Raw genomic sequence first — 26,273 nt, forward strand, 5'->3', positions numbered from 1 at the left:
GAGAGCTCCCAAGGTACTGGTTAATTTCTCCTCTACATCCATAAAATTGTTACCTTGGGCTGCAACTGCAGTGTCATCAGCATACATAAATTGGCATGTGATGTTTGGCACTGGTTGGTCATTTGTATATATATTATACAGAGCTGGGGCGAGGACGCTTCCCTGAGGTAGACCATTCCTCTGATTTCTCCACCTGCTCTTCTTGCCCAGGAGAAAGACGAAAAATCTCCTATTATGCAGGAAAGTACCTATCAGTCTTCCTTATGCAATCCAGCCATTGCATTGTAGTATTTCCACACACAGGATAGGCAGACTTGCGAATGCGACAATTGGCAGCGAAGACTTTCCTCAAGGAGCAATACAGTGCCTAGTAAGAACTGAGCTTGCATGTCTCAAACACATTGGTGTAACCTTGCGACGGATGAGTCAGTTGCCACGACGTTTGTAAAGACCTATAGCGCACTATGAATCTTTTCAGTGCACGTAAAAATAATGAGTGTGGTTAGAAATAAGTATAGAGCGTCCTATGGATTATCTCTTGGTTTGGTTATCATGCTTCTTCACCCGCTTGCACGTAAGTTACAGACTACAGCCTTTTATTTCCATTACTTGGTGTATTTCGGAACAATACAATGTATAATAATCGCCAGTAGATTAGAAAACGGCGTCCATCGAAATACACTACGAGAATCGAATTAGGAGGCCAACAGTACATGAACACCACTCTGCATGTTGACGATCTCGTAATTACTCAAGAAAGTGACAAGTATTGATATAATTTTTTATTTATTTTAAAAATTTTGAACGTCACTCACATGCGATTAAGTCCCTTCAGTGCCTAAAATATTATTAATATTTTTATTAATTCAGTATCAGTAATTACTATAAAATGTCAACATCGTCAGTTCGGTCAAGTTATTGCTTGACAGATGCGGTATGAATATTTGCAAAAAGGTTTATCCAAAGCTTGAAAGTTGACATTAGTGTTCATGTACACAAAACAATTTCCTTTTTCGTTAGACGACACTTTTTGTGAGTATTTGTACCTCATCTGTTGATGGCAACGTTCGACAAAACTGGTGATGTCAAAATTTTGTTATAATTAGGGATCCTGATTAGATACAAATTTTTACTTGTGCAGAAGTTGATAATATAAGTTCCGAGTGATACTGTGTCATTCGTTAATAAATTACTATTTTAATGCTTTGTTAATTAATTTAAAGGTAGGACTACCCGTTTTTGTTTATGAAAGTGAACTGACAAGGTCTGTGTGACCTGTCCACCATTTCACAGTGAGCCTGCCGTAAACACGTCATCCGATAACAAAGACATCATGCTACAAAGAGATACACTGCCAACTGTGTGTAGCCAGTGGATGATTGAGGGCAACACTATTGTTTGAGAACATCATTTTCAATTGTTTACGCGTACTACTAATTTGCATTACTGTGATACAGCAGTGCGAGAGTAAAGTCAAGGACATACAGGGTGTTTCAAAAATGACCGGTATATTTGAAACGGCAATAAAAACTAAACGAGCAGCGATAGAAATACACCGTTTGTTGCAATATGCTTGGGACAACAGTACATTTTCAGGCGGACAAACTTTCGAAATTACAGTAGTTACAATTTTCAACAACAGATGGCGCTGCAAGTGATGTGAAAGATATAGAAGACAACGCAGTCTGTGGGTGCGCCATTCTGTACGTCGTCTTTCTGCTGTAAGCGTGTGCTGTTCACAACGTGCAAGTGTGCTGTAGACAACATGGTTTATTCCTTAGAACAGAGGATTTTTCTGGTGTTGGAATTCCACCGCCTAGAACACAGTGTTGTTGCAACAAGACGAAGTTTTCAACGGAGGTTTAATGTAACCAAAGGACCGAAAAGCGATACAATAAAGGATCTGTTTGAAAAATTTCAACGGACTGGGAACGTGTACGGATGAACGTGCTGGAAAGGTAGGGCGACCGCGTACGGCAACCACAGAGGGCAACGCGCAGCTAGTGCAGCAGGTGATCCAACAGCGGCCTCGGGTTTCCGTTCGCCGTGTTGCAGCTGCGGTCCAAATGACGCCAACGTCCACGTATCGTCTCATGCGCCAGAGTTTACACCTCTATCCATACAAAATTCAAACGCGGCAACCCCTCAGCGCCGCTACCATTGCTGCACGAGAGACATTCGCTAACGATATAGTGCACAGGATTGATGACGGCGATATGCATGTGGGCAGCATTTGGTTTACTGACGAAGCTTATTTTTACCTGGACGGCTTCGTCAATAAACAGAACTGGCGCATATGGGGAACCGTAAAACCCCATGTTGCAGTCCCATCGTCCCTGCATCCTCAAAAAGCACTGGTCTGGGCCGCCATTTCTTCCAAAGGAATCACTGGCCCATTTTTCAGATCCGAAACGATTACTGCATTACGCTATCTGGACATTCTTCGTGAATTTGTGGCGGTACAAACTGCCTTAGACGACACTGCGAACACCTCGTGGTTTATGCAAGATGGTGCCCGGCCACATCGCACGGCCGACGTCTTTAATTTCCTGAATGAATATTTCGATGATCGTGTGATTGCTTTGGGCTATCCGAAACATACAGGTCGCGGCGTGGATTGGCCTCCCTATTCGCCAGACATGAACCCCTGTGACTTCTTTCTGTGGGGACACTTGAAAGACCAGGTGTACCGCCAGAATCCAGAAACAATTGAACAGCTGAAGCAGTACATCTCATCTGCATGTGAAGCCATTCCGCCAGACACGTTGTCAAAGGTTTCGGGTAATTTCATTCAGAGACTACGCCATATTATTGCTACGCATGGTGGATATGTGGAAAATATCGTACTATAGTGTTTCCCAGACCGCAGCGCCATCTGTTGTTGAAAATTGTAACTACTGTAATTTCGAAAGTTTTTCTGCCTGAAAATGTACTGTTGTCCCAAGCATATTGCAACAAACGGTGTATTTCTATCGCTGCTCGTTTAGTTTTTATTGCCGTTTCAAATATACCGGTCATTTTTGAAACACCCTGTATTTGTCTAAGAGCATTGTTGCTTCCTCTGCATTTGTTATTCTGATCATGTCACGCACCAAAAAGAGTGTATAACTGCTGTCTTGTGAGTGTAGGTGCATTACTGTCCTACTAGGTGCCTCTCCTACATCTTATCTTGCATTAGTTCTGCAGCTTCAACACAGAAGTGGAATTTAAGTAGGAATGCTTGTTTTCATGATTTCTGTTACTCAAGTGTGATAGTCTTGCAGTTGTATACATGTTAGAATGACATTTTAACCTCTACCTTTTGTCACTAAGCATTACGGGCAAGGAAACGTGACTACATGGATAATAATTCTATATCCAGCTTGTTTCCCCCCTTGATTAAGATTCGTTGTTTTACTATGCACTTGGTGATGATTTTAGTGAATCTTAGTGAATGTTTTTACATTACAGAGAAGAGAATCATCATGCTTTTGTTAATGTTTACATCTTTCAAGACACTGCTCATTCCGTTCAACTGCACTTCCAAGTCCTTTGCTGTCTCTGACAAAATTGCAATGTTATCAGCAAGCCTCAAAGTTTTTTTTTTCTTCTCCCTGAACTGCAATTCACTTTCACTTTCTCCTTGCTTTGCTTCACAGCTTCTTTACTGTACAGACTGAATAACTGTTGGGATAGGTTACAACCTTGTCTCACTCCCTTCTGAACCACTGCTTGCTTTTCATGCTGTACGACTGTTATAACTGCCCTTTGGTTTCTGTACAAGTTATAAATAACCTTTCGTTCCCCGTATTTTACCCCTGCTGCTTACAGAAATTTGACGAATGCATTCAAGTCAAATAGTGTCAAAAGTTTTCTGTACGTTTACAAATGCTATAAATGTAGGTTTACCTTTCATTAACCTAAGGTAAGTCATAGGGTGTTGCCTCGCGTATTCCAATATTTCTCCAGAACTCCGCAATGATCTTCCCTGCGGTTGACTTATACCAGTTTTTTCCTTTCTTTTGTAAATAATTCGTGTCAATATTTTGCAAACGTGACTTAATAAACTAACAGTTTTGTAATATCCACACATGTCAGGACTTACTTTCTTTGGAACTGTTATTATTAGATTCTTCTTGAAGTCTGAGATTATTTTTCCTGTCTCATATAGCCTCTACATCAAGAGGAATGGTTTGGTCATGGCTGACTCTCCCAAGGATATCAGCAGTTCTGGGGGAATGTCGCCTGCTCCAGGCGCCTTATTTCGTCTTAGGGCTTTCAGTGCTTTGTCAAATTTTTCTCGCGTTATCGTATCTCCTATCTCATCTGCACCATATTCCCTACCTACAGTATTTGTTTCATTTCCCTTGTAAAGTCCTTCCACTTTTCAACTCTTCCCTATGGCTGCAGGAGAAATGTAAGTCTATAGAACCATGTATAACTAGGAGAAAGCTAGACAACGCCTACAGGAAAATTAAAGAAGCCTTTGGAAAAAAGAGAAGTAGCTGTACCAGCATGTAAGCATTAAAAAATTTCGGTGACATGTCTAAGAAATGTGCTGAAACTGAGAGGCAAGTCGGCCTTAGTCCGCTACTGTGGTATGAACACCTCCGACCTTGTTGCAAATAATAATCAAGTACGAACTACCGCTTGGCGGTGTTGATCGAAGCCCTCGCTCTGATGTAGTCAACCATTCTGAAAATAAAAATTGCGTTCCGTCGTATCCGATGTGTTCTCTATTATGTGAGATTGTTCATGAATATTGTTGACTTGTCGTTGCATGATATGCCGTTGTGATCTCCGATCTGAAAATCTGAGCTGAAATTTCCGAATATTCCGGATGTCGGCTTAAATGACACACATGCGGATTGCCGTTGGAGCTGATGATAGGTGGCTGGATGGCGCCACTGTCTCGCTGGCTTTAAAAATGTGACAGTGCAAAAATGGCTCTGAGCACTATGGGACTTAACGTTTGAGGTCATCAGTCCCCTAGAACTTAGAACTACTTAAACCTAACTAAGGGCATCACACACATCCATGCCCGAGGCAGGATTCGAACCTGCGACCGCAGCGGTCGCGCGGTTCCAGACTGTAGCGCCTAGAACCGCTCGGTCACCACGGCCGGCGATGTGACAGTAGCAGGTGGCTGTGTAGATTTGTGTGCAACTGAAATATAAACCTGTAATGAAGATTGTCACATTAGAACGAAATGGTGGATCTACACTATGAAAAATATGAACTGTTCTTGAGGCGTTTACAGCACATGCAGTAATTATAGCTTAATTAAGAATTGTTGACCATGCTGCCTTAGTTGATTTTTGCTGACTAAGTATGCTGTTCCATCGAAAGATAATCTGCGTTTGTGGCAGGTGCATCAATAATCTGGATGATAGAGAACGTCATGGGATCTGATGCGTTCTTCAGAGGCCTCTCCAACTACCTCAGAAACAAGTAAGTGCCACTCAAAAATTGGTAATAAATTTTCTTGACCCTGGATATAACATAACCTTTTAAAAAAAATGTGCATTACAAAATTACGGACGTGATGTAGCCCTAAGAGTTATTCTATATTCTACTTTCTTGATTCACTTGGTTTCATTTCTTTAACTGTGAAGTCCTGTAAAGTGGCTAATACTAGTACGTTTACACTGTATTGTGATTTAATGAGTATGTCCACTTCAGGGGTCGTGTGCACGCAGAAACTTTGAAAACTGTTTGTTTACATATTTTATTGTACTTTAGTTTAACTCTTTAACTACTTCATTCAGTGTACAAGGGCGTCTTTGTTGTGTCGACAAGTGGTGCCGACACAGTGTTTTGAGGGGGCCGAAATGCACGCTATAAGCGCACGAAGGATGGCGTGAAGTCTGAAACAGGAGACGTAATGAATGCTATAAAGAAAAGTACGTAGCTGCGGAAATACTTAACTTTAATCCATCCTTGTGGTATATTGCTCTTGACGATACAAGTGAGACTCTTAAGATACATGCAATGTTACAAATGGCGCCTTGCTAGGTCGTAGCCATTAACTTAGCGGAAGGCTATTCTAACCATCTGCTCTGCAAATGAGCGAGGCTTCGTCGGTGTGCATCGCTAGCGACGTCGTCCGTACAACTGGGGCGAGTGCTAGTAAGTCTCTCGAGACCTGCGATCCTGACAGTGGCGACACGCGGGTCCGACATGTACTAATGGACCGCGGCCGATTTAAGCTACCACCTAGCAAGTGTGCTGTCTGGCGGTGACACCACATTCCTCCCCCGCAAATCGGCGAACGGTCGTGTTATAAGGCTTCCGCCCGCCGTGGGGAGGACCCCATGTTGACGTATGCGATGAGGTGGGGAGCCTAACAACAGGCGAGGCTGTGCCACCCGCACCCGGCCATTCGGTCCGAGGGGAGCTAGGAAACGCCTGAATACCTAGTCCAGGGTGCACGTCAACATGCGGTGTATGCGCCCGTAGAGAGACAGGAGGGGCCGAAGGGTCGACCTCCATGCGGTCGGGGCACCCGACGGGCGAAGACGACATCTGGTCCGGAGCGAGCAAGAGGTCCATTGCGGAGGACAGCTGGTCACGGGAAGCAATCGGCGGCGCGTGACCTAGGGAGGCGCCATGCGGTTGCAGCGACGCGTCCACTGCGGGCGGCGCCGGCGGGAGAACAGGCGGCGGCGGCGGCAGCGGCGCGTCGCCATGGGGCAAAATGGAAGGCATCGTCGGTAACACCTGGGGATGAGGCGAGCCAGTAGATGGGTCCCCAGGGCGCTGACCGGACGGCACCGTCGCTGACAGCAGACGGAGAGCGGCAGAACCCAGGCGACGGCAGAGGCGCAGCTGATTGAGATGCCGACGCACCTCACCAGAGGCCCCCAAAACCAAATAAATCGCGCGGCCGAGGCAGCGAAAAATGCGCCCTGCGAGCCAACGCCGTGAACCTCGATAGTTGCGATAGAATACAACGTCGCCTGGAGCAAAAACAGGAGTCTGCCGCTGCACAGGAACCTGATGCGGCGGATGCAGCAAAGACATCAAGGTTCGATGAGGACGACCGTGGAGCAACTCAGCCGGCGAGCGACCATCGCGGGGCTGAGAGCGATACGAGGACAAAAAGAGCAATAACGCGTCCTCCCGAGAATGCGACTGTTTCAACTTCAACATCTGTGACTTGAAAGTCCGGACCAATCGTTCAGCGGCACCGTTCAACTGAGGCGAAAACGGCGCGGACGTCACATGTTGAATACCATTGGCCTTGCAGAATGACTGAAATTCTGCGGACATGAATTGTGGGCCATTGTCGGAAACAATAGTCTGTGGAAGACCTTCAATGCAAAAAATAGCAGACAACGCTTGGATTGTGGTAGAAGACGTCGTGGAAGACATCCGGAGAACAAAAGGAAAATTACTGAAAGAATCGACCACAACCAACCATCGAGCATTCCAGAATGGACCAGCAAAATCTATCTGCAAGCGTTGCCAAGGGGAAGTGGCTTGTGGCCATGCAAAGAATTTCCGCAGCGGTGCGGATTGTTGTTCGGCACACGCCATGCAAGAAGAGCACATATTCGTAATCGCAGCATCGATTCCGAACCAAGTACAGTGCTGACGAGCAAGTTGTTTCGTTCGCACTATACCACAATGTCCTTGGTGAAGAAGGCGTAAGACAGAGGACTGTAACGAACGTGGGACCACGACTCTGGACTGATCATTATCAGAACGCAACAACAAAACACCACGTCGTACAAAAAGTCTCTCCTTGTGAGCAAAAAATCGGCGAACCAACGGATCCTCGATCCGTGACTTTGACAAGGGCCATTGCGTAGCAACAAAACGCAAAACAGTACCAAGGACAGGGTCAGCAGCTGTGGCTGTAGCTACACGACGAAAATCAATCGGAAACGATTCGACCACGTCATCTGTTTCTGCATCAATGAACATGCAAGCAAGTTCGGAAAAATCGAATGCTTTATCCTCAGCAACAGGCAAACAGGACAACGCATCGGCGTTGCCGTGCTTAGCAGTGGACCGATACAAGATATCGTAGCGGTACTGCGAGAGGAAAATTGACCAGCGAATGAATTTCTGCACTGTACGTGGAGGAACAGGCTTGTTCGGATGAAAAAGCGATGTCAAAGGTTTGTGGTCTGTGATGATGGTAAAGTGACGACCATACAAGAAATCATGGAACTTAGTAACACCAAATACGAGAGCCAAAGCTTCTTTCTCGATCTGTGAGTAATTTCTTTGCGCAGACGAGAGCAATTTGGACGCAAAGGCGATAGGGCGATCATGCGAGCCATTTTTGTGCGCAAGCACAGCACCGATCCCGAAATCTGATGCATCTACCATCAACAAAAGGGGTTTCTGGGGATCGAATAGCGTAAGGCAAGTATTTGAAAGCAACGCCGATTTCAACTGGCTAAAGGCACGTTCGCATTCCATCGTCCAGACAAACGGAACACCTTTACGGCGTAAACGATGAAGCGGAGCTGAAATGGAAGAGGCATTGCGCAGAAAGCGATGATAGTAATTTATTTTACCCAGCACACTCTGTAGCTGCTTCAAAGTCTGTGGCGAAGGTAAGTCGTGTATGGCACGGAGGTGCTCTGGACTGGGGTGTATGCCTGGGGCATTGATTACATGTCCCAAATATGGTAAGTCACGAGCAAAAAACACACATTTGTCCTTCCGCAAGCGAAGACCATTTTGTCGCAAGACCTGAAATAATGTCTGTAAATTTTCTAAATGTTCGGCTGCTGTCCTTCCGGAGATCACAATATCGTCCAGGTAGTTCGCAGCAGTAGGGACCGACGCACAAACAGTTTGTAAATATTGCTGAAACAATGCAGGTGCGGATGCACACCCGAATGGCAGTCTTTTGAATCGGTACACACCAAGATGCCTGTTAACCACCAAGACGCGCTGGGATTCTGTGTCCACAGGTATTTGCAAGTACGCATCTGCTAGGTCCAATTTTGAAAAGTATTGACCCGGGCACAGTTTGTCAAAAAGATCTTCCGGGCGGGGCAAAGGAAAAGTTGCAGTCACAAGTTGTGGATTCACAGTTGCCTTGAAGTCCACACAAAGTCTGAATTTTCCGGAAGGTTTTGGCAAAATTACTAAGGGTGAGGCCCAGAGAGAAGCCTGCACACTTTCAATTACACCTTGTGATTCTAAATCGTGTAAAGTTCTTGCGACCTCATCACGCAATGCGTGGGGAACATTGCGCGCTCTGAAAAATGTCGGTTGCGCGTTGGCTTTCAGTTCCAAATGTGCTTCATAGTTCTTAGCGCAACCAAGGCCCGGTGCAAAAATGTCTGCAAACTCTTCACAGAGACGAGAAACACTGTCTGAAGGCACAGTCTCGTTCACTGATAGGACCTGATTTACGATTGACAAGTTAAACAACTGAAATAAATCTAACCCAAACAAGTTCACTGCAGAAGAAGAACGAAGTACGTAAAAAGACACAAGTTTTGTTTGTCCCTTGTATGTTGCAAGAAGAGTGCACTGTCCTAACACAGGGATCTGCTGTCCTGAATAACTGGTGAGCTGAACATTTGCGGCACGCAATGGAGGTTTGCCCAGTTGTTTGTACGTGTCGCGATTGATCAATGAAACTGCAGCTCCGGTATCGAGCTGGAATGGTATCACTTTGCCTTCAAGGTCCAAGTCTACAAAAAGTTTATTGTCCTGCCGACGACAAGAGCGACTTTCTCGTGCAATTTGAACTGATACAGGTACAGAAGCACTGGCGACTTTACGGAATTTCCGGCGACGTCGACGCACACTTTTTGTGGGACGAACACAGTCACTGTGAGAGAAAAAGGCACTAGACGGGGTGGAATTAACTACATGAATGTCCATAGGCGAAGGTTCACGAGCCTGATTGTCCTTGGTTCGATTCCGGCGCGAAGCAAAGGGCCTGGAATGGTAGTGATTGTCTGATCTGAGCTTTGTCTGGCAAACACTTTGAACGTGTCCTTTTTTATGACAGTAGAAGCAAATAGCTTGGCGTGACGGGCAATTGTCACGCGAATGTCTAGTGGCACACCGCGGGCATGATTTCAGAACTGCATTGGCATGCTTACGCGGTACACGTGTTTGAGAGCGAGGCCGCAGCTGCGCGGACGTGCGCGAGGGCTGTTTAACGTTCCGTGCAGCGTGCCCGGCGGGCCGGTTAATGTGACACACTGCTGGCGAAGTATCAAATGATTCCTGAGCAAAGTCAAGTGTGTCTTGCCTATCTAATATCTCTATCACTTGTTGAAGGGAGGGATTAACTAGTTTCAAAATCTGTTCCCGTATACGAACATCTGAAATGTTCTGTGCAATTGCATCACGTACCATTGTATCTGAATAAGGGAGTCCACATTCACACTCAAAAGCACAATCCCTAGTAAGGCCTTGCAAAGTTGCAACCCACTCCCTATTAGTCTGACCGGCCGTACGTTTTGTACGAAAGAACGTATACCTTTTTGCAACGACATTGACTGTTTCCTTGAAATAAGCATCTAAAGCAGACAAAATTTCTTCGTAGGACAGAGTTGCTACGTCACGTCGGGGAACAATTTCACCATCACACGGTAGGTGGACACACCTACACACGAAAGCAAAAACGGCTGCCGCTCATTACCTTGAATTCTGTAGGCGGCGAGATGGAATCCAAATTGGCGTGACCACTCCGTCCATGTTTCCTCGTCCGCTTGAAACGGACGAAACTGGGGTGCAACAGCATGTTGTGGCTGCGGTAGCGATGAAGCGGCGGCGGCCGCATCGGTGTGCATTGCACGCTGACCCTGGACGAGCTGTCCAAGGGCATCCAATAACGCCTGCGTCTGCTGATTCTGCAAGCGATAAAATTCGGACAGTACATCTGGAGATTGTGGCGAAGCCATGACACAAGTAAATTAGGGCAAAGCAAGTATAAAGAACCAGATCCTTTTTGATCCTCGTCGCCACTTGTTGTGTCGACAAGTGGTGCCGACACAGTGTTTTGAGGGGGCCGAAATGCACACTATAAGCGCACGAAGGATGGCGTGAAATCTGAAACAGGAGACGTAATGAATGCTATAAAGAAAAGTACGTAGCTGCGGAAATACTTAACTTTAATCCATCCTTGCAGTACATTGCTCTTGACGATACAAGTGAGACTCTTAAGATACATGCAATGTTACAAATGGCGCCTTGCTAGGTTGTAGCCATTAACTTAGCGGAAGGCTATTCTAACTATCTGCTCTGCAAATGAGCGAGGCTTCGTCAGTGTGCATCGCTAGCGACGTCGTCCGTACAACTGGGGCGAGTGCTAGTAAGTCTCTCGAGACCTGCCTTGTGGTGGCGCTCGGTCTGCGATCCTGACAGTGGCGACACGCGGGTCCGACATGTACTAATGGACCGTGGCCGATTTAAGCTACCACCTAGCAAGTGTGGTGTCTGGCGGTGACACCACAGTCTTTGCGGCAAAACTCGAATCAAATATCTACCTCTATGCACAGATGAGGCAAAACGTTTATCAGCACCTACTTGATATCGTGATGTTCGACTTTTGTAACGCAATACAACATCGATCTGCGTGGCACGCATTTGAAAAGTCCTTGGGAGATTTTTGGAGGCATATAACACCAGACATTGCGAAGTGGCAACCATTTTCATGCCTCTCTCCTCACATTTTATCCTATTCGCATGCTGAATTGCCTACGAGCTTCTCTTGCTTCATTTACTTTACGATTCGGTTTTTACTGTGTTGCTCACCGATTACATGAGTGGTTAAGGGGTGTCGTTTAGCAGTGTTGGTAAGCCACTCCTCTGTATGTAATCTAACATTTCATTCCTATGGTAAGTTCTCCAATTATACTTCTGGCATTGACCAGGGCAGTTCCTCTGCGCTGGGTCAAGAACAGGTGAAATTTTCGCACGCTCTGTAAGAGCTACCGGTCACTCAGACTGTAGGTCTACGCTAGCGGAGGGCATGGACAGTCGGGCGAGCCTTTCAGGGATTATCAAATGGTTCAAATGGCTCTGAGCACCATGGGACTTAACATCTGAGGTAATCAATCCCCTAGACGTAGAACTACTTAAACCTAACTAACCTGAGGATAACACTCACATTTATGCCCGAGGTAGGATTCGAACCTGTGACTGTAGCAGCAGCGCGGTTCCGGACTGAAGCGCCTAGAACCACTCGGCCATAGCGGCGGGCAGAGATTACCCCCTGGCCCAACTTCCTTGGACAATGAGCAGTGGGAAGGAAGACCCGTGTCCTCTATAGAAGAACCCTGCTTCTTAGTAAACTTCGAGTGGAGGTCTTAGCTGTCAACTTCCCATTGTCCTTCTGTGTGCGGTCTCCAGACACTTTTCCTCAAGCAAAATATGCAGCCATTCGTGTCTCCAAATTTTTGAACTTCCTTCTGTCGTGAGAGTACCGTGCGAAGCCCAACAAAATTTTCAGAATTTCCGACTATCAAGTCTAGACGTAAGATAGGGAGACACTCGTTTCCGGTTTCCATACACAAGTATGTCTTTGGCGGGTACATCTTTAACTTTACGAGGTGCATTCAAGTTCTAAGGCCTCCGATTTTTTTTCTAATTAACTACTCACCCGAAATGGTTGAAACTGGCGTTATTTCTCGACGTAATCGCCCTGCAGACGTACACATTTTTCACAACGCTGACGCCATGATTCCATGGCAGCGGCGAAGGCTTCTTTAGGAGTCTGTTTTGACCACTGGAAAATTGCTGAGGCAATAGCAGCACGGCTGGTGAATGTGCGGCCACGGAGAGTGTCTTTCATTGCTGGAAAAAGCCAAAAGTCACTAGGAGCCAGGTCAGGTGAGTAGGGAGTATGAGGAATCACTTCAAAGTTGTTATCACGAAGAAACTGTTGCGTAACGTTAGCTCGATGTGCGGGTGCGTTGTCTTGGTGAAACAGCACACGCGCAGCCCTTCCCGGACGTTTTTGTTGCAGTGCAGGAAGGAATTTGTTCTTCAAAACATTTTCGTAGGATGCACCTGTTACCGTAGTGCCCTTTGGAACGCAATGGGTAAGGATTACGCCCTCGCTGTCCCAGAACATGGACACCATCATTTTTTCAGCACTGGCGGTTACCCGAAAATTTTTTGGTGGCGGTGAATCTGTGTGCTTCCATTGAGCTGACTGGCGCTTTGTTTCTGGATTAAAAAATGGCATCCACGTCTCATCCGTTATCACAACCGACGAAAAGAAAGTCCCATTCATGCTGTCGTTGCGCGTCAACATTGCTTGGCAACATGCCACACGGGCAGCCGTGTGGTTGTACGTCAGCATTCGTGGCACCCACCTGGATGACACTTTTCGCATTTTCAGTTCGTCATGCAGGATTGTGTGCACAGAACCCACAGAAATGCCAACTCTGGAGGCGATCTGTTCAACAGTCATTCGGCGATCCCCCAAAACAATTCTCTTCACTTTCTCGATCATGTCGTCAGACCGGCTTGTGCGAGCCCGAGGTTGTTTCGGTTTGTTGTCACACGATGTTCTGCCTTCATTAAACTGTCGCACCCACGAACGCACTTTCCACACATCCATAACTCCATCACCACATGTCTCCTTCAACTGTCAATGAATTTCAATTGGTTTCACACCACGCAAATTCAGAAAACGAATGATTGCACGCTGTTCAAGTAAGGAAAACGTCGCCATTTTAAGTATTTAAAACAGTTCTCATTCTCGCCGCTGGCGGTAAAATTCCATCTGCCGTACAGTGCTGCCATCTCTGGGACGTATTGACAATGAACGCGGCCTCATTTTAAAACAATGCGCATGTTTCTATCTCTTTCCAGTCCGGAGAAAAAAAATCGGAGGCCTTAGAACTTGAATGCACCTCGTATGTTGGGAGCCAGTGAAGGGACTTCCTGATTCTGACTGGAAGAGCACCTAGTCCCTTTCTTGGACTGGCTACAAATGATAGTGCAGCGTGCTTTTCTGAGGTCTGAAGGAAGGCTACCAAAACTGAGAGAGGCATTCGCGATTCTAATCCGAACTTCTACTTTGTGGTTTTACTCTGAACTACGCCATCATACGTGTTTTTCATTGACTTCAGGATTCTGCAAGTCTTCGAAGTTTCACTGTGAACTTACTCATATCCACGATCAGTAATGAGAAGCATGATGAGATCCTTGATTCGCAATCACATCACGTCGGCTCAGCCCCAACAACACTGAGCTCGGCGCACCGCGACTTGCCGCAGCAACCTCGCCCGCCAACGATCACGGTAGGACCGCATTTGCAATGCGCGCTCCCGCCTTTGGCAATCGGCGATATAGTGAGCAGAACAGAACTTCATCCCGGTTTCTATATTTTTTTTCCATCACTATGTCTACCCGTCTCACACACTAGTACACAAGTTTTCCTGCAATCTAATTCTAGCTTCAAAAGGAATCTTTTCCGTAACAACTCGTTTTGTTTCGTTAACGACTTAATTCATTGGAGCCCACGCGCCTGGTGATATTTCTTTCTGGTTCTTCCTTTATTTATCGATCTGTTGTGTGCTCAGTTCGGGTTCATACTGTTTTGCAATCATGGTTGAAAATGTAATTTGCGTCCTTTACGTGTGTGGGCACCATCTCAGTCGTAATTGTCCAGTATCATGCTGATGGCGACCCTAACAAACATTCACTTACCTTACCACTGTTCACTCTCAGATTGTTTCATAACCTCGATGTTTATGTTGGGTTGGGTTGGGTTGGGTTGTTTTGCGGGAGGAGACCAAACTGCGAGGACATCGGTTTCAACGGATTAGGGAAGGATGGGTAAGGAAGTCGGGCGTGTCCTTTTCAAAGGGACCATCCCGGCATTTGCCTGAAGAGATTTAGGGAAATCACGGACAACCTAATCAGGATGACTGGACGTGGGATTGAACCGTCATCCTCCTGAATGCGAGTCCAGTGTGCTAATCACTTGTAACCTCCCCCTCACTTATCGACCTTAATGACAGTGGAAGATTGAACCGCGTGTACCTAATGGAAATTTGGGAAAAGCAATCGTCACCGAAGTCAATTTGTCGGTAAAGAGGGAGAAAAGGGTTACATCTAAATGAAAGGAAAAATGCAAATGAAACTGGTGGAAATTAATTTCGAAAAGGGGTAAAGTTAATAAAGAAAGTAAATGTGCGGCCGTTACGTTAACAATTAACTAGCGGTAATTAGATATTTGAGATTTGGGGGAAATTACAGTCACCATTCCTAAGGACAATTACTATAGTAACTGAAAAAAGAAAGGTTATTACACATATAATTAGCACTAGAAGCGTGGCAACTGAAGGTTGACACGTGTAGTGTGAAAACTGAAAGTTTGTCAGAAGTAATAAATTTCGCTACACTCTGACTTAATTTAGGAAAAGAATTAATAAAACCGGAAAATCGAAAGTTAGTTTAGTGACTGAAGTTAATAGTGAGCTTTCTTTCTGAAGCACATCGAAATTCAGTAAAATACGGTTAGTCTTGGACTACCTCAACAATCATTTCAAAAGCTACTTGAATCTACGCAATTTAGAAATAAGAGATTTAACTTTGAACTTGAATTAAATGATTCTGAACAATCAACAATAGTAAAATTTAGTATGTACCATCTGAGCTGCAGTCACAGGTAACTAAAATACGGTAACAAAACTCGCACTCTTAATTTGTGCTTGTGCAATCTAAATATTGTAGCCAGCTATGAATACCTTAACTGAACTTTGAAATTAAAGCAGTGAAATCGAATGATTTGAATTTCAACGACACTCGAGCTCATTTCGGAAAAGGAAGGGACCCTGCTTGGCAATGCAGTTGGGACAATGAGCAACAAAGGTTCATGCTAAGTTGCTGTAATTTTGTGATGCAACAATTTTAAAAGTTTGAAAAGCTGAGGTCTGCCATACAGTTCTAAAACTTTACGTGCTTCCAATCTTCCTTGTTGGCTGATTGAAGGTTTGAAGCCGTCGATCGAGGAGGTGGCGACAGTCACTCATTGTCGGCCGTCGCTGTTGCAGAAGTTGGATGTTGGCGCGCCTTCTTCTCGACACGGTCACCAGACGAAACGGGCTCTTGATGTGCGCCAGCTAATGCTTCCCGTCCGCGACACCATGTCAGAAACTATCATCGCAAGTCGAGCGCAATTACATGCTGCCAAACCCCGAAAGCGCGGCAACTCGCGGGAGCTTCACACAACACACGTGCTCCACTGCACCACCCCAGCCAGACTCCCCTCTGCCCGCGCTCCACGCGGCAGAGTTAACACTACCAAAGATCCTAAACACTTTGGTTCTCCACACGACCTATCGATGTAATGGTTCGATAGCATAGTTTCCCTAGGCCAGACCCAGCGTAAAAATACAAATAATATTCACAAAACAAACCAACTATACATCGACATAAATGCATAAATAAATATATACAAATAGTAAAACAATTACAATATATAAAGACACAGAAATGTCATATCTTCGGGTAACAAAATAAGGAAAAATCTGTAGTACAATAGATGGAAATAGAAGGATATGCATTTCCGGCGTTACACACTGCGCCACCCCGCTCCGTGTTTATGTGTTTTGAGTAATTTTACACATTGTTTGAATAAACATTAATTTACGAGATCAAAGAGAACAACCATTAAAGTAAATTATCCAACTGAAATGCCCAGGTCCTCCAACCACAAGCAGTAGACGATGTACCTGGCGAGTTCAGAAACTTATGAAATAACGTTTTTCGACGCGCGTGGCAGTTTATTTCTATGTGTCATGCTTGCCTCAAGGGGTAATCTATCATTTTGTATGAACTGGGGTGATAGATCCAGCATCAGTCTAATATGCATACCCACGGCACACCTGATGAGCAAGAGGTCGTGTTGCCGGCCGCTGTGGCCGAGCGTTTCTATGCACTTCAGTTTGGAACCGCGCAGCTGCTATAGTCGCAGGTTCGAATCCTGCCTCGGGCATGGATGTGTTGATGTCCTTAGGTTAGTTAGGTTTACGTAGTTCTAAGTCTAGTGGACTGATGACCTCAGATGTTAAGTCCCATTGTGCTCAGACCCATTTGAACCAAGAGGTCGTATTCACAAGTCACGTAATCCTCGTAAAAGTCGGACCTCTGGTCTGTGGGCGCCAAGCTGGTGAACGATAGCGTCGCAGGTGTGTTCCTTCAGTTCAGAGCAGACCAATAAGGAGGCCAATGCATCTACCTAAGTTCGCCAACACTCTCATCAAACGTTTACAACACGATTCTCGCCTTGTCACAAGGACAGTTCTCCTTCTGGATGACGGCATCGCCTTCGGAGAAGACATCAGGAGTGAACACATGCAGGTGGTCCACAATAATTTTGACCTACCTTTGCACAGACATGAATTACTTACATGTGCATCCCCTCACCACCACTCACGTAGGTGGAGACACTATACTGCACACACTGCAGCTTATGCGTAAGTTACGAAATTTAAAAGACGTTTCTCTTGCATGATGTTGCTTCCCCCACCATCGCCTACGAGTTTCAGTAACTGCCGCTAGGTTCATATGCATTCATTTTTCTCTTGTTCGTTGGACAGTACACGTCTTAAATCATGTGCTTGCGTACGTCAAAAGTTAGCGCCATGACAAAATAATGGTCTTAGTTTTCAACTAACTAAATAAATACTTTGTCAAGTGAAAAACATTCTAAAACCGCCCGACAGGCACCTCAGCACTCAGCATTCCCTGTAATCAGTTTTGTAACAGAGTAACAGAGCATCGTTTAAAATGACTTGCTGACGTACAATGAAAATAATTTTTTGCTTCAGTCATAGAGTATAAATTTTATGATGAAGTGTAAACAAAAAACTTGGCGCAATCACTAAGTAATGAATGTCTGTACAGTTGTACAAAATTTGGTTACAGAATTAAGTATTATCGACAAACGAAACGTGTACTTCGCAGCACCTGTGACCAGTGAGAATCTTGAGTAACTAGAAATTTTAAAAAATAACAGAGCTGTTGAGATAAAACTCTTTCCGATGTTCTTTAGCGTGCTGTAGATAGCATCTAATTATTTAACGCAAAAATTTAGAAATATTACTCTTCAAAATGCGACACGTGTATTGCAGTGATGGTGGTGTCTCGAGTTGCCAGACGTCGTAATGTTAGTTGTAATTTAATGCAAGCTGGCGCGGCATGTGAAATACATACAGGGTGATTATAATTAAAGTTAACCTTTCAAAACGCTGTAAGGTCACATTGAAACCACCTGTCGTAACCCGTCCTCGAAATACTAATCTACACTGATGACGCTTTCGTGGCAACTTGCTGATGTATTGCCTGTTGTTCGTCTCGTGATCTTCGGGCAATGTCCGTCACCAGCAATGAAGGGTGAATCCTTGACAATGCCAGACACTGATACCAGCAAAACGTCAGAAAAATCGTTAAACAGAATATGCTGACCTAAGATGCCGTGACGAAAGGCAACGGGTAACACGTTCACACGTTGACACAGGTCAGTGCTGCTATCTGTTGAGGTCAGTGCATGGAAATAATGCTTATCCTTCAAGCGTCACACACTGTTATGTTTAGCTTTTTAACATGTGTTTAATTCATATAGAATACCGTGGAAATGTAACTAGCTCTGCTGTCACCTCACGAGTAGTAGTGAATCTGCTGTAATGTAATGTGATCTGTCCATAGCATGTTCAGCGCGGCGACGGACGACCTCCTGTTGAGGACCCTGGATTACGTGACGCCTGATTCTTCCCTGCCCGAGGGAACCTACCTAGAAGAAGTCATGCTGCCCTGGGTGCGACAGGGTGGCTTCCCTTTCATCTCCGTCTCCAGGAACTACACCGACGGTTCAGCTGTCATATCACAGGTGCTTCGACTTTCCCACCTCGGGAGACGCTGGATTCATCTCGATAACACTTCTACGTAACGTCACTACTGCATATTCATTCTCGACTGTCGGGGACGTCTATCGACTTCCGTGGTAATATCGTGTTCTAAGAAGTGGGTGAAAACATGTTTGAAAGATTTTATACTACTAGGTATGTCCTCTGAACACAGGCTTCTTCGAGTATTGAGGACCACTCCAAAACGTGTCGCTAAAAGCGTAACGGCAGTTGAAGTTTCGAGGCGTAAGCTGCAAGGCTCTACAGTAGTGTAGTGCTTAGAATGTCGGAATGTGGAAAAGAATGTAGCTGGTACCTCCAACATTTTTCCGCATTTGCTTTCTTAAAAAATCCTCGGACTTTATTAAGCTGAGTACAGTATGTTCTGCAGTATTTGACGTTATGTCCATATAAGAGCGCTCTATCCCAGGAGTGACTTGTAATTGTCAATCATTTACAAATTAAGCATAAATCACCTAAATATCAGTAAATGTTCGATACAAGTTGTTCATCGAGTAAAACAAAAAAAGTACAACTCAAAATTAAAAGCATAGAAAAGTCTGATACATAAAAAGAATTAAAACACAGCATAGTCTCAACCGTCTATAAAGTACAAAAGAAGATTTGCAAGCTAGTTATTTTAGGATACTTCTGTTTCGAACGAGAACGTATGTTATGTACGAATGCATGCTTTCGTGGCGATATCGGTTACTAAAATGTTCTCGGGTTTCAAGCCGCATCAATAGGTTAACTGCCCTAGAGCTTTCGCCGGAGTCCCGGAACCAAAACATGGTCGTATATGGTGCTGGACTAGGCACCAGTGACGTCACGGAGGGCGGCGCAGCTGTATAAGCACGGCAACGGCATTCAGAGGACGGTCAACCATTTGACAATGACAGAGGAGATCTCTACCGATAGTTCGTCAGCAGTTAACCACTTGATGCGGCTCGAAACCCAACAATATTTTATTAAAGAACATACATATGCAGATGTAATATACAGGGTGATTCAAAAAGAATACCACAACTTTAGGAATTTAAAACTCTGCAACGACAAAAGGCAGAGCTAAGCACTATCTGTCGGCGAATTAAGGGAGCTATAAAGTTTCATTTAGTTGTACATTTGTTCGCTTGAGGCGCTGTTGACTAGGCGTCAGCGTCAGTTGATGCTAAGATGGCGACCGCTCAACAGAAAGCTTTTTGTGTTATTGAGTACGGCAGAAGTGAATCGACGACAGTTGCTCAGCGTGCATTTCGAACGAAGTATGGTGTTAAACCTCCTGATAGGTGGTGTATTAAACGTTGGTATAAACAGTTTACAGAGAATGGGTGTTTGAGCAAAGGGAAAAGTTCTGGACGGCCGAGAACGAGTATGAAAATGTAGCACGCATCCAGCAAGCATTTGTTCGCAGCCCAGGAAAATCGACTCGCAGAGCTAGCAAAGAGCTGCAAATTCCACAATCAACTGTATGGAGAGTCCGTAACTACCTGAACGTCAACTACCCGAGGCGATGGATCGGCCGCCAGGCAGCCCGTGACAGAGCACTTCATCACTGCCCTCCAAGAAGCCCTGATCTTACCCCCTGCGATTTTTTCTTATGGGGATATGTTAAGGATTTGGTGTTTCGGCCACCTCTCCCAGCCACCATTGATGATTTGAAACGAGAAATAACAGCAGCTATCCAAACTGTTACGCCTGATATGCTACAGAGAGTGTGGAACGAGTTGGACTATCGGGTTGATATTGCTCGTGTGTCTGGAGGGGGCCATATTGAACATCTCTGAACTTGTTTTTGAGTGAAAAAAAACCTTTTTAAATACTCTTTGTAATGATGTATAACAGAAGGTTATATTATGTTTCTTTCATTAAATACACATTTTTAAAGTTGTGGTATTCTTTTTGAATCACCCTGTATTCTGTACCTACAGCTGCTTTTTCTCATTGTTTCAGTTACTTTCACAAGTTCGTTTTCTTTCGCGGTGAACTGTAATTTTTCGCACAAATTAGAATATACTTCGCACAACCACCACACTTTTTCCATTGGGGAAACTTACTGTTAAGTACTTTTCGTATTACATAATTATGTATTTTAATTACTTTTGATATTACATAATTGCATCTACATCATACTCCGCAAGCCACGTAATGGTGTGTGGCGGAGGGTACCTTTTGTACCACTAACTGAGCCCTCCAATCCTGTTCCACTCGCGAATAGCGCGAGGGAAGAACGATTGTCAGTAAGCCACTGTATTGGCTCTAATTTCTCAAATTTTCTACTCATGGTCATTACGAGAGACATATGTAGGGGGAAGTAATATGTTGGCCGGCTCAACAACCGTATGTAAAAAACGAGTATGGAGTTGGCTGGTTCTCACTTTCAAAGAAAGAAAAGACAACAATAGTTTTCAAAACTGTACTAATCGAATATATGAAATGCTGCTTTAATTCGTGAGCAAGAGTGGTTACAACAGTCAAAACGATACTCCATATTTACAGTCCTTTTACGGTTTGAGAAAAGCGTTATGGTAATATTAGATTTATTATTCTGGTGTGCAAAGCACTTATAATTTTGTATGTGAAACTAGACAAAAGTACTTTACCTATATAGTCTTCAAATGACCAAACGTATCAATTAAAACGAAGTCAATAAACATGTCAAATGGAATAACGTAAGGGAAGATGTGGCTTATCCATTGGTATGGAGCAAATAAATTGGTTCAGTTTTTAATGTTAATGAGGCGCACACATACTGATTGGGTATTTACAGACCATTTCTGAAAAGAACATAACTTTTACGCATACATTACTTTCATTCAAAAGCGTTATGGTAATATTAGATTTATTATTCTGGTGTGCAAAGCACTTATAATTTTGTATGCGAAACTAGACAAAAGTACTTTACCTATATAGTCTTCAAAATGAATAAACATATAAATTAAAACGAAGTCAATAAACATGTCAAATGGAATAAGGTAAGGGAAGATGTGGCTTATCCATTGGTATGGAGCAAATAAATCGGTTCAGTTTGTAATGTTAATGAGGCGCACACATACTGATTGGGTATTTACAGACTATTTCTGAAAAGAACATAACTGTTATGCATACATTACTTTCATTCTTGGGAATAATGAGGTATTGAAAACAGCAGACAGTCACAATATTTCAGATCGAACGTTTCCTAGGTGGTGTCATGTATCAACACGATGATGGTGCCAACTCCCGACTGAAATCGTGAGACTGTAGGCCCACCACGGTGATACCTCTGCGTAAACACAAGATGGATGACCACTGCAAACGAGGCCCATCACGCTCATACTCGACACGACCACGAAAGTCGCTAGATGTCCACGACGGTCGAAACCGCGCACGTCCACGTCATAGTGACGTCACGCAGACGTGTTATCGATGTGAACCTAGTGTTTCCCTTCCCACGTCCCACTGCGGTCTACTCAGCAGCCCTCACGGAACCACCTGTGTGAATTTGCAGGCACCATACCTGTCGGACGCAGACACCGTATGGCCAGTGCCCATCACCTACACGTCCCGCTCTGAGGCGAACTTCTCCGCCTCTCCCCCGCGGCTCTGGCTGCTGGACTCTGAGCTGGAGGTGCCGGCCGTGGCTCAGCCAGACGACTGGCTACTCCTCAACCTGCACGTGGCTGGTGAGTGACCGACTTCCATTCTGGAGCTTAAATTAAGCTTTTTTTCCCAAACAATCCGTGACATTTTATTCAAAGTAAATACGTAAAACTGCAACCAGTCACTTTTTGAAATAGTGATTTATTCATTCCATGAACCGGTTTTCGAATCTTTTCAGGCTCATCTTCAGATGGTGCAAAGAAAATTACATGTTACATAGCTACTTCAAGCGTAATGCTGGATGCTGGCTTGCGACTATGGATGGCTTTTGTTGTTAGTATCTGTCTCCTTCGTTTGTGACGGCCAGTTGCTTCTGTACTACAGAATATGTATCTTCTGACTGGTTTGATGCGGCCCGCTACGAATTCCTATACTGTGCCGACCTCTTCATTTCAGAGTAGCACCTGCAGTCTGTGGCCTTTATTTGCTGGATGTATTCCAATCTCAGTCTTCCCCTGGATGTATTCCAGACTCAATCTCCTTCTAGACTTTTTACCTTCTACAACTTCTTCTAGCATCATGAAAGTTATTCCGTGATGTCTTAACAGATGTCCTACCATCCTGTCCCGTCTCCTTGTCTGTGTTTTCCGTATAGTCCTTTCCTCGCCGATTCTCCAAAGCACATCTCATTCCTCAACTCATCACTCCAACTAATTTTCAACATTCTTCTGTAGCAATGCAAAACGAATTACTTATGGTCATTACTATTCACTTTATACACGAGATTCAACTCTTCGACGGAACGTTAGATGTTTTTGAGCTGAACATCACCTAAAAACTGACACATCGTTTTTCCGAATGGAATATTCAATTGAAACACTTTCATCTATCCTCACGGATAATGACAGCACTGTTATGGAGGTCAATCGCGACACGTTTGGCGAAAAAAAGATTATTCCTTGCTTTGTTCATACGATTACTTAGTCGTAAATACATGTATTGATGATGTAAAACACTGAAGATTCGAGATATTGTCAAGTATATTAAAGGGAGCATCAGTGCAAGTAACGAGTTATGGGAAAGACAGCTAGATACGGGACTGCAAGAAGTCCAAATTGAAGAAAATGGTACCTGACTTTCGCATACGATAGAATTTGTACTCGGAGAGATACTTTTAACTAGAGATGAGGCTCCCTCAACGGATTCTAGTAGCGAGTTATACCGTGTCAAAGAAATGGCGGAATTGCTACTACCGTTTGAAAAATTAACAAAAGCAATGTCAGGGGGCAGTTACTTTACAGTAAACAAAGTGATCCCGTTGGCCAGGTGTGTTCGATACGCAGTCGAAAGTACGACACCTACAAATTAAATTAAACAAAAGAAATAAATAAGCAACTGGCAAGAAGATTCGACGACTTAGATCACTCTGTTGTATTGGAAGTTTTAAAAATCTCTTGACCCAAGATTCAAGTTCATGCATTTCAAAGATGCTGTCGCTAAATCAAAGGTAATTAGTTACTTAAATGAACATGTAAGGGAATTACTGCACTTGCAATCAAGAACGACAAAACCGATTAGTCGAAGAAAGAAGATTCAGAATCTGAATCTGGAAATACCACAAGCGATTGGCACACAAAAACGTTGTAACCTCCCCCTCACTTATCGATCTTAAGGACAGTGAAAAATTAAACCGCGTGTACCTAATGGAAATTTGGGAAAAGCAATCGTCACCGAAGTTAATCTGTCGGTAAAGAGGGAGGAAAGGGTTACATCTAAATGAAAGGAAAAATGCAAATGAAACTGGTGGAAATTAATTTTGAAAAGGGGTAAAGTTAATAAAGAAAGTAAATGTGAGGCCGTTACGTTAACAATTAACTAGCGGTAATTAGATATTTGAGATTTGAGGGAAATTACGGTCGCCAGTCCTATGGACAATTACTATAGTAACTGAAAAAGAAAGGTTATTACACATATAATTAGCAGTAGAAGCGTGGCAACCGAAGGTTGACACGTGTAGTGTGAAAACTGAAAGTTTGTCAGAAGTAATAATTTTCGCTACACTCTGACTTAATTTAGCAAAAGAATTAATAAAACCGGAAAATTGAAAGTTAATTTAGTGACTGAAATTAATAGTGAGATTTGTTTCTGAAGCACTACGAAATTCAGTAAAATAAGGTTAGTCTTGGGCTACCTCAACAATCATTTCAAAAGCTACTTGAATCTACGCAATTTAGAAATAAGAGTTTTAACTTCGAACTTGAATTAAATGATTCTGAACAATTAACAATAGTAAAATTTAGTACGTACCAAGCTGAGCTGCAGTCACAGGTAAGCTAAAATATGCTAACAAAACTCGCACTCATAATGTGTGCTCGTGTAATCTAAATATTGTAGCCAGCTATGAATACCTTAACTGAACTTTGAAATTAAAGCAGTGAAATTGAATTATATTATTTTAATGCTGGCGTTTGAATTTCAACGACACTCGGGTTCATTTCGGAAAAGGAAGGGACCCTGCTTGGAAATGCAATTGGGACAATGAGCAACAAAGGTTAATGCTAAGTTGCTGTAATTTTGTGATGCAACAATTTTAAGAGCTGAGGTCTGCCATACAGTTCTAAAACTTTACGTGCTTCCAGTGTTCCTTGTTGGTTGATTGAAGGTTTGAAGTCGTCGATCGAGGAGGTGGCGACAGTCACTCATTGTCGGCCGTCGCTGTTGCAGAAGCTGGATGTTGGCGCGCCTTCTTCTCGACACGGTCGCCAGGCGAAACGGGCTCTTGATGTGCGCCCGCTAATGCTTCCCGTCCGCGACACCGTGTCAGAAACTATCATAACAAGGCGAGCGCAATTACATGCTGCCAAACCCCGAAAGCGCGGCAAATCGCGGGAGCGTCACACAACACACCTGCTCCACTGCACTACTCCAGCCAGACTCCCCTCTGCCCGCGCTCCACGCGGCCGAGTTCACACTACCAAAGATCCTAAACACTTTGGTTCTCCACACGACCTATCGATGTATTCGTTCGATAAAATAGTTTTCCCTAGGCAAGACCCAGCGTAAAAATACAAATAATATTTACAAAACAAACCAATAATACATCGACATAAATGCATAAATACACTCCTGGAAATTGAAATAAGAACACCGTGAATTCATTGTCCCAGGAAGGGGAAACTTTATTGACACATTCCTGGGGTCAGATACATCACATGATCACACTGACAGAACCACAGGCACATAGACACAGGCAACAGAGCATGCACAATGTCGGCACTAGTACAGTGTATATCCACCTTTCGCAGCAATGCAGGCTGCTATTCTCCCATGGAGACGATCGTAGAGATGCTGGATGTAGTCCTGTGGAACGGCTTGCCATGCCATTTCCACCTGGCGCCTCAGTTGGACCAGCGTTCGTGCCGGACGTGCAGACCGCGTGAGACGACGCTTCATCCAGTCCCAAACATGCTCAATGGGGGACAGATCCAGAGATCTTGCTGGCCCGGGTAGTTGACTTACACCTTCTAGAGCACGTTGGGTGGCACGGGATACATGCGGACGTGCATTGTCCTGTTGGAACAGCAAGTTCCCTTGCCGGTCTAGGAATGGTAGAACGATGGGTTCGATGACGGTTTGGACGTACCGTGCACTATTCAGTGTCCCCTCGACGATCACCAGTGGTGTACGGCCAGTGTAGGAGATCGCTCCCCACACCATGATGCCGGGTGTTGGCCCTGTGTGCCTCGGTCGTATGCAGTCCTGATTGTGGCGCTCACCTGCACGGCGCCAAACACGCATACGACCATCATTGGCACCAAGGCAGAAGCGACTCTCATCGCTGAAGACGACACGTCTCCATTCGTC

General features: G+C 44.4%; 1 protein-coding gene across 1 annotated transcript in view; it reads left to right on the plus strand.

Moving 5' to 3' along the window:
* Positions 1 to 26,273, plus strand: part of LOC126229656 (aminopeptidase N-like) — a 137,894-nt gene that overhangs the window by 66,558 nt on the left and 45,063 nt on the right. The window contains exons 8-10 of the mRNA XM_049942379.1: positions 5,349 to 5,430; positions 18,634 to 18,814; positions 22,318 to 22,492. Of these exons, the coding sequence (XP_049798336.1) occupies positions 5,349 to 5,430; positions 18,634 to 18,814; positions 22,318 to 22,492 (438 nt within the window). The remainder of the gene's footprint in view (positions 1 to 5,348; positions 5,431 to 18,633; positions 18,815 to 22,317; positions 22,493 to 26,273) is intronic.

The sequence above is a fragment of the Schistocerca nitens genome, unplaced genomic scaffold, assembly GCF_023898315.1.
Source record: "Schistocerca nitens isolate TAMUIC-IGC-003100 unplaced genomic scaffold, iqSchNite1.1 HiC_scaffold_377, whole genome shotgun sequence".
Lineage (NCBI taxonomy): Eukaryota > Metazoa > Arthropoda > Insecta > Orthoptera > Acrididae > Schistocerca > Schistocerca nitens.